The sequence below is a fragment of the Pleurodeles waltl genome, chromosome 1_2, assembly GCF_031143425.1.
Source record: "Pleurodeles waltl isolate 20211129_DDA chromosome 1_2, aPleWal1.hap1.20221129, whole genome shotgun sequence".
Taxonomy (NCBI): domain Eukaryota; kingdom Metazoa; phylum Chordata; class Amphibia; order Caudata; family Salamandridae; genus Pleurodeles; species Pleurodeles waltl.
Window position 1 is genome coordinate 1,001,323,009 of NC_090437.1, and position 13,251 is coordinate 1,001,336,259.

The window sequence follows — 13,251 nt, forward strand, 5'->3', positions numbered from 1 at the left end:
TATCATTTAAGGTGGGTGAGATTATATTTGATACTGAGGATAAGACATGAGATGGGTCAGGGTCTAAAGGGGATCCAGATATTATGGTGTGCAGATAATTAGTGACTAAGGCTTCAGTTGTAGGTTGAAAAGAAGAAAAAGTAACTCTGAGAAGTTGGAAGTTGTCGTCTGAATAGCACTCTATATTTTGGGAATGGTTAGGCGGAAATGTTAAAAAGATGTCTGAGTCTCCGCTAGATTGTCTACAGAAGGGTCCGGAATCAGTTCTTTGAGGATCATAAAGATCTCTTTGGGAGAGTTAGCAGGCTGCTCAATTCTAGATGTATAGAATACCGTTTGTGCCAATTTAATTTCCGCATGAAATGACCTAATCGCCTCCCTATATTTAGTTTTAGAGGTGATGTCATAATTCTTTTTCCACTTTCTTTCACGTTGCTTACACTTCTTTTTTTGTTGAAGCAATTGGGGTGTGAACCATGGTTTGATCTTGTGATTGTTCCTTCTGGTGACCGTCTTCAGGGGTAATATGGTGTCTAAAGAGGTAGATATCCAATTATTACATTTTTCTATTGCGCAAAAGCCAGATTCATTACAAGTAGGTTTTGATAGGTTTAAAATGTTTATCCAGTCTGTATGATTATGTTTGGACCATTGACGGAGGGTCGCTTTTCTTGGAATATGATGAAAAGAGAAGAGGGGAAAAGAAAACGTGAAAGACAATAAATAGTGATCAGTCCAGATAAGTGGAAGAGGGGCACGAGGGACTAAATTAGAGAGGTTGCCGAAGACTAGATCGATAGTGTGCCCTTGAGTCCGGCATGAAGAATTCAGTTTGTGGTGGAAAGGGCCATGAGTAGCAGGTAGTGTGTCACAGATAGTTGATGTAACACGAAAAGCAGGCCAGTGATCCCTCGTATCATTGCATCATGTTTGTCTCCTTACTTCCTACCGCCCAAAAAGCTTGGTAGAGAAAAATTGTCTTGCCCAGGACTCCACAGTACTGGTAAGTTGGAAAAAGAGGAGATTCAAACCCATGCCACCTGCTTCCAAAATTGGCAACTTCATAGCAGACAACAAGTATGCCACACCTGTGCATCAGGGCACTTTTCACTTAATGAATCGCAGAGTATTAGTGGTCTTGTAGTGCTCTTGTTAAGGAAATATGAATGTGTTCTGAAATTTCCAATTGAGGATAGTGCAGGTAACGGGGTGTCTTTGAGGGTTGCAGAAACAAAAAAGAGACTGCAGTATTTTAAGCGTCCCGTTGTTAGGCAACTTGCAGGGCTGGTTCTAGGATTTTGGGGCCCTGGACAGAAAGGGAATGTGATTAATGTCAGAATAAGTTGAAGTTTGCGAATGGGTGAAAAACAACACCAATTATATATTCCATGAGGGTGTAAACAATCTATCCACCAAGAAAACTTTTTTTCTGGTGGAGTTATAAATATGAAGAAGTTAAGATTAAGGCATATTTCCACAAATCCTAGTTGTGCAGATTGTTTGACTGGTAGGTCTTAATTTGTTGGAAGTGGGCACAGGATATTGCAGATGTTTCTGTGACTAGTGCTTTGAATATTTGCTAATCCTTGTGTTTTAATAGTACATTTAAATTAATACATTTGTGACTTTTGAAAGATTTTGTGAATTGGCCCCAGAGCTCACAATTTGTTAAGCTTTGTTCCTTTAGTGTCAGACCTTCTTCGATTCCTGCTCCTTTGACCCTGACGTTTTATAAAAAGGGTTCAAGTTTATCATGGATTCTCCCATATAAAATTATAGCATTTTGTAGCGATCTTTGACTCATGATGCATAAATTCTTGACTTACAGAGGTAAAGTCCAAGGCCTACTTTGACTAAGCCTAAAGGAGTGTATGAATATTGACATAGTAAAGGTTTACAGTTTGACTGAAAGTAGTCAAGATTTTCCAAGATTTTCACACTCTTTCAGCTGTTATATATGTGAACAAATCCTTAGCCTACAATAGTGTATGTTTTTTAACCCTGTAATTATACAATTATTTTCTATTCTGGAAGAGTAGGAAGTGGTGGCTGATCTTGGCCGAAACCCTTGAAGGATTTTCATAACAGTGTAATTAGAAATAGTTAGTGTAGGTTAATTAGTCTTTTTGTGTTATCGGTAACTAAATCAGGGTTCATCCTCACAATGGTAGGCAAGCTATTATGACCTTACAGACATGGGCATAAGAATGTTGTCCAGGTACATGCCTTTTGTTGATCAGTTCAATTATTATTTTTTTTTTAACATGATTCTAGCTCATAAGTCTCTATTGGCATTAAGAATTGCTCTTGTTCTCCTTTATGCCATTGATATATAGATGACATACTGCTCCATGTGTTGTAGCTATTAATGGTCAGAGACGCACCTTCGAGATCCTAGTTCAACAAATACCTCAACTCGGAAAGAAGATGGCTAAGAGTTGCACAAAGACTCTGGAGAGCTACCCTATCCCTGACCCGCCTGTAGCAGCTTAGACGGGATTGCAGTGAATACAAAAATCACACATTAAAAGAGAAATACACTTTCTTCTGCAGTACGCTAGATAAAGCAAAAAACACTCAAAAGAGAATTTCAACATCATCTAACAACAAACCTCCAAACCTACCAAAGAAGCCCCTCTTGTCTCCAAAGAAAGATACAACAACTTTACCTAATTCTTCAATTATAAAATCGCGAAGATCGAACTCTAACTAGGCTGCCTCATGCAGACGTCCACTGGCTATTCCCCACCGCCACAGAGGTTAGCAACTCCTCTTCTTCCTCCTCAATCCCACTGGTAGAGGCTTTTCTACCTTTCACCTCCGGACTGAACCAGAGTACAAGGTCCTCCACAGCACCCAGGTGTTGGAAGGCTTTGCATCCACTCTTGGAAGAGGACATCTACAAGGTGATTGCAAAATCCAAACCCTCCTCTCACCGTGCAGATCCTCTTCCAGCCTCCCGGGCTGAAAGTCTCAACCACGCCATAACCCCTCTCCAGACCAAGATAATAAACAGCGCTCTGATCAACCGGACTATTCCTGACTGCCATGTCACAGCCACTGTTTAAAAAAAAAAAAAAAATGCACAAAAAGTGCATGCATTCCGCAGTGCAATTGAAGTGAGGCTGACTATACCAACTGCTGCTCCCATAAATGGAACCACCAGTGTGTCAGGCTTGTTCCAAAAAGATCAGGGACGGAGGATTGGATGACCAAAGCCCCGATTCCCAAGCTGCAGGAATCCTTAATAAAGACAAGCCTGACTAGGATTTTAGGCTGTTTGCTGTTGTATAAGGCCCCGGCTGAAGAGGTTATAACTGATTCCCAGATTTTAAACTGTACTATCAGATCTATTATGCTTGAATTGGATGGGCCTCCTAGAGCATCTGCAGCTGGCTAGTTTAATAAAAACTGTAGAATGGCATGCAAGCAATTACATAGCGCCCTTAGGATGATTATCAAGGACCAGCAACTTGTTAAGTCAGCCAGGGCTGCTTATAGTAGCAGTAAGAAAGAGAAAGTATGCCCTTAAGAAAGAAATGTGGGAGAAGCTACTGAGCATCTGCCAAGTGGGTGATGCAAGGGGTTTTTTGAGCATAGTTAATGGCAAGCCTGCCTGTCAAGTTTCTCACGATGGGATAGGAACTAGTATTCCCGCCATAAGGTGGGCGGTGCTTTTTAAGAAGGTGTACTTGCTGGGCGCTGAAGTTTCTACGACCATGGCTGAGACACTGCCACCATTCCTACTGGACATCAATTTTGGATTAGAGGAGGTTAAGTTGGCCATAATTGGTAGCCCTTCCAACAAAGCACCAGGACCTGATTGGGTCCCAGTGGATCTTTACAAGGGGGATATTCATTTTTGGGCACCACTATTGATTAATGTTTTGAATGCTGTTGTCCTAACTGAAATTCCCAGTTATTGGAAATCAGTGGTTATCGTCCTGGGTTTTAAAAAGGGATGTAGACAGAAACCAGGATGTTATCGCCCAATCTCTTTAATTGACCCAACTGTTAAGGTTGTAGGATGTATTATTCTGAGCGGCATTGAGGATTGGGCTCAAGCCAACAATGCCCTTTGTCCAGCCCAGTACAGGTTTAGAGAGGGTAGGAGGTCAATGGAGCAATACCTGAACCTAAACCTGCCTTTGGGCAAATATATAGTGGTGAAGAAGGGAGCGATTTACCTTGCCTTCATGGGCCTGTGCTGTGCGTTCAACATGGTAAATCGCTGTAAGCTTTGGAGTAACTTAGAGAGCTTGGGATTGCCACAACCTTTGGTTAATTTTCTTAGAGCCCTACACAAAGGGGTTAATGCTTCAGGTAGGTTTGGTTCTGAGGGTGGGTGCTCAGACACTTTCAGCCTCTTAAGAGGCATCAGGCAAAGGTATGTTTTGGCACCTGTATTATTTTTGTTATATATTAATGGGCTGAACCCCTTCCTGGCTACCAATGGTCAAAATAAAGGGTAAAATCTTTCATGGTTCCCTCATTAATGTACGGCAATAACACGGTCTTACTTTCGCATGCATTAAATAGCCTTAAGGGCTTGGTGGACCTTTTGTTTTCAGTTTATAGGGGATTTGGAGCTTGACATTAACATTGCGAAGACACATTTTATGGTTTGTGGGAGGCGTCCTTCTAAACTAAGACTAATTACAATCAAGGAGCAGGCTGTTAGTAGGGTGGCCTCATTTCGTTACCTGGGGGTTACTTTTGATCAGCAGTGCACATGGACTCCTTGTCTGGCTAACTGATGTTTTCGTTTTAACCAAGCTTGTGGGTCGTTGTTTAGGTTTTAGGTTTAGGATTTTACCACTGCTCCAGATTTAGAAGTTTAAATATTTGCCAGTTCTCTAATATGGGGTGGCTATTGGGGGATATTGTAATTGTCAGTCCATACAACAGGAAGAAAACCAATTCTGTGGAAGGCTCTTGGGCCTGGATCCCTCAGGTTCTAGCTTCTTTGTACATGATGAGTTGGATCTTGACTATGCAGAAGATTGTGTGAAAATTGTCCCGTTGCTCCTATGGATCATCGTTTGGACCTGTGAACACACTGCCTTCAATAGAGATACCATTGAAGATTGTTTAGCTGTGAGCAAGAACATAAAATCCTATGGTTAAATTATATTAGGGGATTGCTTTCTCGATGGGGCATCCAGATTTGTTTCATAGTCCACAGCAGCTGGTAAGTAAGAGTGACAGAAAGTTAGTCAAGGAGCATTTTCTCAGGCATGCCAGAGAATGCAAAGAGAACTTGGCCCGGGGTAACCCACCCTTGAGACATCTATTGCTCCTGAAAACTACAGCTGGTCCTGAAGCGGATCTCCTGTTTGTTAGAAATCCATGGGAGAGACCCCTTCTCCCCAGAATTCAGGTTGGGAATTATTAGGGTCAATCTCTGCTTTTCCCTTCACCACCCCTCCATCCTCCATTAAAACTTTGCCTCTGAGATGGCTGTTCACCCCAGACTCTTGAGCTTTTTGTCCTCTTCTGCAGGCATTATGAACCCCTGAGGAGGAGGTTTTTATTGCCAATCCTTAAAGCAAAGGACTTTTCACAATTCCAACCCACCTTTCTTTATCTTCAGCTGCTAAGCGTTTATACTGAGGCTTTGGCGGTTTGTTCTTTTCTGAAGTGTGTTTTGGAACAAAGTGATGAACTATGGTTTTTAGTACATTGATGTTCCGCCCCATTTTCCATGTTTAGATGTGAAGGGTGGTACTTTTTTTTTTCTTTTTTACTATTAATGTTAGCACTTTTTGTGATGTAATACATTTTATGAAATGGTTTTAACTATATTATGAGTGTTTTCTTTTTATGCGGTAATGCTTTTATGATTATATTTATAATCGAAATAAAGATATTTGATTCAGTTTCCCTTTTCAGCAACTGATTTAAATTAAGAAAAGCTGCAGCTAAGTATTTTAAAACTTTATTTCAGGATAAAGTAGATATGTCTGAATTCCCTGTTGAAAACATTAGAAATTTTAGTATTATCGCTCATGTGGATCATGGGAAGAGTACCCTCGCAGACAGGCTTCTTGAAATCACTGGTGAGTAAGACCATGTTTCATTTTGTGGCTGTGTAATCTGCTGACAATTACTTGAAATACAAACTTTTCATTGATAAATTATTCATTATTTAAGGGAGGATTCTGAAAACGGACCGCAACAAACAAGTTCTGGATAAACTACAAGTCGAAAGGGAACGAGGGATCACTGTGAAGGCTCAAACTGCTTCTCTTGTGCACAATTATGAAGGAAAAAAGTACCTATTAAATCTGATCGATACACCAGTAAGTTAACTGAGTATACCATATGGTTGATCTATATGATGTGTAAAGATGAAGCACTACATTCCAGCAGCATTGCCTGTAAGCAAGGACCTTCTTGTAAAAAATAGGTTGAATGAAACAAACAATTATTTTTGGTTTGACTTGGAAGCCCAGTATATTTGAGGCATGGGTTTAGGCCTCTGGCCTGGTGTCTAGACTGCAACTTTGTATTGAGGTGGGGAATGATTCTTTCTTGGCAGTACGACAAAGCAGATGTTGAATCAGTAAATGTTTGACCTCTCTGTGGGGGGGGGGGGGTGGGGGGGGGGGGTTTCTTCATGAGTAAAAGGAAAGCGCTTGCAGTATTTAGTCTCTCCCTGAAGACATTGCATATAGATTGACGCAAGTTATATCAATTTAGGAATTGACCGCCCTAGAATAATCCCACGTAGGTAACACTTGCTTAAATCACTAATTCATATTCAGCCGCTGTTTTTGCCAGCTCCTTCTAGAGATCATTGGACATATTCAGTAACTGCATGTAGCTACAGATAGTGACAGATTGATAATTTTCTTAATTCCCAGTGATGATCAAGGGAATGAATTCTGTTTCTTCTTTGGAGGGACCAGTGCATGAGTATTGATAACCATACATATATTAAAGCTGTCCCTCAGAATGTTATTGAGTGGTTCCAAAATGCAATCTGTGATAGCAGCTCTCGGAGGTGACCGCAGATGCAGGTAGTTCTATATAGCAACAATAATGTTTGCAGAAGAAAAGTAATTTGTGAATTTGAGGCCTCATGGAAAATGAATTTCTTCATTTCCAGTATCGCTGTTAATGTCTATTTTTGATAGATACTACTTTTACACTTTCACAACTCTTACTGAAATTAGGTTTTTGATATTGGCAATATTAGCTAATGATAACTGGTGACACTTTGTCCTTGAAATAGTTGGTGTGTTTCTAGAAGAAATTTTGGTTACAAACCCAAATACCTAATCCTCATAAAGATGGCTGATTAGAGTTTAATTGCAGTAAGGCTTGCACAAGACTGTGAATGCTAAAAGTAGATGAGCTCTTTCTCACTGCTGACCCTATAGTCTGTTTCTCAACGAATACTTCTTTCATTAAAGGAATTTCAAGCAGTCTCCCAATTATAGTTCTGGATAGAACTGAACACTGCTGAAGGCAGTTCAGTGACGAATAATGATCCAAACTAGCTGCACAAACCTGCTGGGCTTTGCCCTAATGGCAAACCAGCTTTCCGACACGCAGACCACATGTCCTACTTTTTCTTCCCAACCCCCAACAACCTCTTCCCAAGCCAAGTCTGCAGTCACTTTTTGCAGATTGGTATTCCACAACACGAGCCTGTCTCCCTTTCAAACACCCGAGCGAATTAATTCTGCAATCTTCAGCCTCATATAAAGTACTTGAAAACCCCATAGATGCTTATTGCTCTTACAAATGGATCTAGAATTTCCCACTAGACCGGCTTAACCCATGTAGTCGATGATAGGTTGTCTGATACCTCTGCCACCACTAGGTTACACCCACAACCTGTAGCATAGGCTACACCTCTTTCCCTAAATATGCATATCTACACACCAACTCAATGCCCTCACATGAACTATTAAAGTCTACACCCCTCTTATCAGTAGCAGAAATGTGTGCCTTTTTAATCTTTAAGATATCTTCCTCTATCGCTACATTATCCTTTTCTAAAATGGATGCTATGTTCTTGGAGAAGTTATTGCAGCCATTTTTCCAGATTATCTTATGTAAAGAGTTATCTTACCCTCGCTATGAATCCTCCAAGCATTTTCCCCCTCGAATATGCTGTTCTCTGCCTTCACTTATACAATAGGTTATTACAATTAGAAAAAAACCTGGATCAGCATGTATTGACAGTGTCTAAATGCTCCCTCCTTTTGCTACCAAAATATATGTTTGTTAATGAAACAGATTTTTGCCCAATGTCCAGTTGAAAATACGAACAGCCATGACTTTATATAATAAGCCATCCACCCCACTCAGGATATGACCTAGAAAATGTAATTGATTATCAGTACAGAACCTTGCAATCTCCGCCTGCTTGCCCCCAGCCCATCTCCCAACCAGACAATTTCTATATCAATATTGAATCCGAGAAGTACTCACCACCAAACCTTCCTCATTGCCAAGAGGCCAGTTAAGTGTTCCTAAATGCTGCCACCCTCTTTAAATGTCTGAGAAACTGGTTACAAACATATATTCTCATCTTGGGATTTACAGTAACCATTAGACTTTGCCCTGTTTACCTTCTCACGCACCTCAGTAAGTGCTAGCACAAATAAAAAACTATGGCTAACAAATGGTTTGTAGAAGAAATGTGTCTAATAAAACACAACTGAAGAACCCTGGAAAGACACTGACTAAGAACAAATATTTCCTTTCACTGAAATGCCTGCTGCCTCATGTCAGGCCCGCATTTCATACAGTGGCAGTAGCCTATACCTCTCTAAAACTGAATATGCAGGGGGGTCCTGGGTAACAGGTACTCAAAAGAGAATAGTCATGGCTTAACTAATCTATCAAAATAACAGTATAGCATAAAAGTCAAGCGCACACTATGTGCACACACGTTTATAAATATCTAATGTGTATAAGAAACATTTACGGTATAAACTGTAATCAAATCACTGCAAACCGCATAACGCTATTCAAAACCCAGTTCACCAAAGTAACAAAATAAGGATAGAATGAACCAGCACATTCAGTAGCAACCACAGCTATTACTTGTGTAAGTGGTTGCCATTTCACCTCTCCTAAATGGTCACTGTTACACTGTATTTTCCCAGTGATGTACTTAAAGGCAGAAAAAATAGCCATACAAAAACCCATATTTGGGCTGTTCCCATCCCACAGTCGCACTGGTTGCTTCGTGTTCCACCCTTTTATAAGTGATCACACAATATCAAAGCATTCAACCTTACAATGAATCCAAAGTAATACACCATATTACTCTGCCTTCTAATAGCTCAGTAGGATTTAAGAGAGGACAATAGTTAATAATTGACTGTTCCTTTAATTGATCACAAGTAGCTGATTCCTACTTTATCTTCACTATGTCCCAACCCACTAGATGTGAGGAGCTGCTAACTAGTGTATTCCTTTGAGACAGATTTATAGTTGCACAATCTCCACACAGTCTTAAAATAAAGCTTTATGTAACATGTTTTTTTAAACCCTTTCCATTGCTTTTGGATACAAATACAACAAGGTTTAGTTGACATAATTGAGGTGATACAACATAACATTGCATAATATCTTATGATCATATGGTCAAGTAATATAATATTACTTCATAAAACCAATAACCCCCTAGCAACAATCAAACATCCCACCAAATTCGTAGCAGAGGCGGGGAGCTAACAAGTGTCTAAGGATGTAGTAAGTTTATTTCCCAGAGCATTGTCTAAAGATCTAGGAATTCTGAAAGATTAAGGATATTAGTGTGCTAGGATGTGGGGGGTAGGAAGTAGGGGAGGGAGTCCATACAATACAAAACACAGGTTTTTGTAGAGCGCAAGCTTTTCACCTAAGGGGTCTTTAGGTGAGGTGGAGGGTGCTGCAAGCCTCATCACTCTGTTGCTGTCAGTCGACATCCATCAGGGAAGGTGAGACGTGCTGGTGGAGGGGGGAGGTCATTCCAGGATCTGGAGGCGAGGTGGGAGAAAGAGTGGCCTCCACTTCGTATACAGCGGATGCGGGGTACATGGACCTGGAAGACGGAAGCTGAATAGAGGTTGGTGGAAGGAGAGGCGGTTGATGTAGGCAGGTCCGACGTTGTGGAGGGCTTTGTATGCATGAGTGAGGAGCTTGGAGAGGCACCTCTGCTGGACAGGGAGTCACTAGGGGGCCCTGAGGTGTCTGGTGATGCTGGTTCCTTTGGAGAGGTCGAGGACGAGTCTTGCTACTGCGTTCTGAATGGTCTGGAGGCAGTTCATGAGATGGCTGGTGGTTCTGGCGAAGAGCATGTTTCCGTAGTAGAGCCGGCTGGAGATGAGGGCCTGGATGACTGTTTTCCTGGTAGAGATGGAAATCCATTTGAAACTCCCGCAGAGAATGTGGAAACGTGCAGACCTGACGGCGTTGATCTTTTGTTTCATGGTCGGTTGATTGTCCAGGATGATCCAGAGGTTGCATGCATGGTTGGTGGGAGTGGGTGGGGAACTGAGGACAGTAAGCCACTTCCTGTTGTTTCAGGGGGAGGGTTTGTTCCCAAAGATGAGGGTCTCTGTTTTGTCTGAGTTAAATTTGAGGCTGTTGGTCCTTATCCAGGAGACAATGTCGGTCATGGTGTTTTGGAAGTTGGTCCGTGCAGTACCGTCTGATAGGGAGAGGACGAGCTAGGTGTTGTTGGCGTAGGAAATGATGTTGAGTCCGTGGGTGCGTGTGACGTCTGCCAGAAGATTCATGTAGATGTTGAAGAGGGAGACGCCACAGATTATATCTTTGGGAGTAGAGAAGTATGGAGGGAAGAGGATCCTTTGAGTTTGGAAGGTTGCGATCCAGTTAAGTGCATTGTTTTGAATGCCGATGCTGGAGATGAGCATGTGGTGTGAGACGGTGTCGAAGGCTGCAGCTAGGTCATTGAGGATGGGGGCTGCTGTTGCTCCTTGGTCAAGTAGGCACTTGATGTCGTCTGTAGCTGAGATCAGTGCGGTATCGGTACTGTGGTTTGGCCGTAATCCCGATTGGACAGGGTGGATCGGGTTGTTGTACTCAAGGTGGTCCATGAGCTGGCAGTTGATGGCCTTTTCCAGGACTTTGGCAGCAAAGGGAGAAGCGAGATAGGGCGGTAGTTCTTGAACTCACTGGGGTTGGCTGAGGGGTTTTTCAGGCAGGGCTTTACCTCTGTGTGCTGCCAGGTGCTGGGGACTGTAGAGATAGAGGTGTTGAGGAGCTCAGTGAGTGTGGCTCCAATAGTTTCTGCTCCTTGGTTGTAGATATGATACAGGCAGGGATCCACTAGGGATCTGGAGTGGATGGAGGCCATGACCGAGAGGGTGTCTTCGGTGGAAAGCTGCTTCCATTCGGTGGTCCTGTAAGTGGCGGAGTTTCGGGATGGGGTTTGGTGGGTGGTCAAAGCTGGTGGGTTGGAGGTTGAAGTTTCTGTAGATGCCGGCGATCTTGTGGTGGAAGTAGGCTTGGGAGAGGTGGATTATGTTCTCTGTGGCTGTGGGGCGGGAGAATTCTCAGACAATGCTAAAGAGTTCTCTGGCATGGATGGTGCTTGCTTCGATGCGGGTGGTGAATGCTTCTTTCTTGGTCTCTGGGGCAGTGGTGGTATCTTTTTAAGGTGGTCTTGAATGCATCAAGGTTAGTGATGATCTTGTTGGAGTGCCAGTGTCTCTCTAGTTTCCTGCAGTGTTGTTTGAGGGCCAGAAGTTCCGGGGTGAACCATTTGGCTTGTTTGGTGGGCTTGCTTCTGGTGATCCTCTTTAGCGGGGAGATAGTGTCAGCAGCTGAGGAGATCCAGTTGGGGAAGTTTTGCACTAGGCATTCAAGGGTGCCCACCAGGTCAGGTGTGGTTTCTTTGAAGGCAGTGGTTCAGGGAGATTCTGTGATGTTGCTTCAGTTTTGGTGTTGGAGGGTTGGGTGTCTCACTGGGGTTTCTGTTGTTCCCTCAATGGTGAAATGGACGAGGTTGTGGTTGGTCCATGTTACCTCGGAGGTGTGGGAGAATTTGGTTATATTGCTGGAAGAGAAGATGGGGTCTAATGTGTGTCCTGCGCTGTACATGTGTTTTGCTTTCACTAATGACCGAGCTCACAAAAATCTATGGAATGCACTTCTCAGTTCAAAGAAGACATTTATTATTACTTCACCACAAGGTTCCTAAAAAATTAGATTAGTAGGTGGAAAGCACACATTTAAAAATAGTCACAGCAATGAAAGGAAAATATATAAAAAATGATTCTCAACTGCAATGTACACAGCAAATATATGTGATTATATTATAGCATAATTGCAAAGCAAAGAATAAAGTACAAATTCATCACCGTAGGGCCTGCCAAGCTCTTCATCTTTCTCATGCTAGCAAGATGACCCAGTTGAACTGCGAGAAAGAGATATCCACCCTCACAGGACAAGTGTGTGTTTCAGGCAGTCAACGTTTAATCCTGACCGAGGTCTCGGAAATTCCGTCGCTACTGAGCATGGCCACCTTTTTTATACCTTAAAGAACCGAAAGGGCTTTCTGGAAAAAAAACTCCCATGAAAGAGAAATATTCAAACATGCTGGCTACTGTAGGTCAGAGTTGGAAGAAGAACGTTGAAAACTGGCCAACATTTCAAGGCTCCCCACCCAAGGCCGAGCCGTTCCCTGCAATTAATTTTTTTTTAAACATTTTTATCATGTTGACAGACTAACTGTTCGGTGAGAGAAGATATGAAAAACAAGCACAATTTACCATGTGGAAAAACACAGCTCAACTGCAATGTCTAACGCCACGATAAAGTCAACAGGCAGCTAAACTGAATCCAAAATGTAATCTGCAACTGGTGAACACTGAACAACTAATATGTAAAGTGGTACAGCACAAAGTCAGTGGTCAAACATACCTATTTTACTACAAAGTGGGTGCCATGACCAGCTGAGAGAGTCAGATGATGCTCATGTTGTCGAGGAGTGAGGTGGACTTGGCGTCATTTGGGTCTTCTAGGTGAATGTTCAGGGCCCCTAGGAAGAAGAATTGGCTGTATTCAATAGCAAAGGGGGCGATGAAGTTTGGGATGGAGTTGCAGTAGCTGAGATGGGGGCCATGGGGTCTGTAGGCGAGGGTTCTTCTGATAGTGGTTTTGGCATATGGTTTGATCTAGAAGTTGAGGTGTTCCATGATTTGTGTAGTGTCCTCATTTGAGGCAGTGCAGTGAAGGGAGTCCTTGTGAATGATGGCAATGCATCCACCGTGTTTTTTG

The 13,251-nt window shown here is 42.4% G+C and overlaps 1 protein-coding gene across 2 annotated transcripts in view; it reads left to right on the top strand.

The window, feature by feature from the left end:
- The window catches only part of GUF1 (GTP binding elongation factor GUF1), a 155,367-nt gene that overhangs the window by 21,470 nt on the left and 120,646 nt on the right, over positions 1-13,251 (top strand). For both annotated transcript variants that reach the window (XM_069201744.1, XM_069201746.1), the window contains 2 exons: positions 5,948-6,059; positions 6,154-6,302. In XM_069201744.1, the coding sequence (XP_069057845.1) occupies positions 5,948-6,059; positions 6,154-6,302 (261 nt within the window). The remainder of the gene's footprint in view (positions 1-5,947; positions 6,060-6,153; positions 6,303-13,251) is intronic.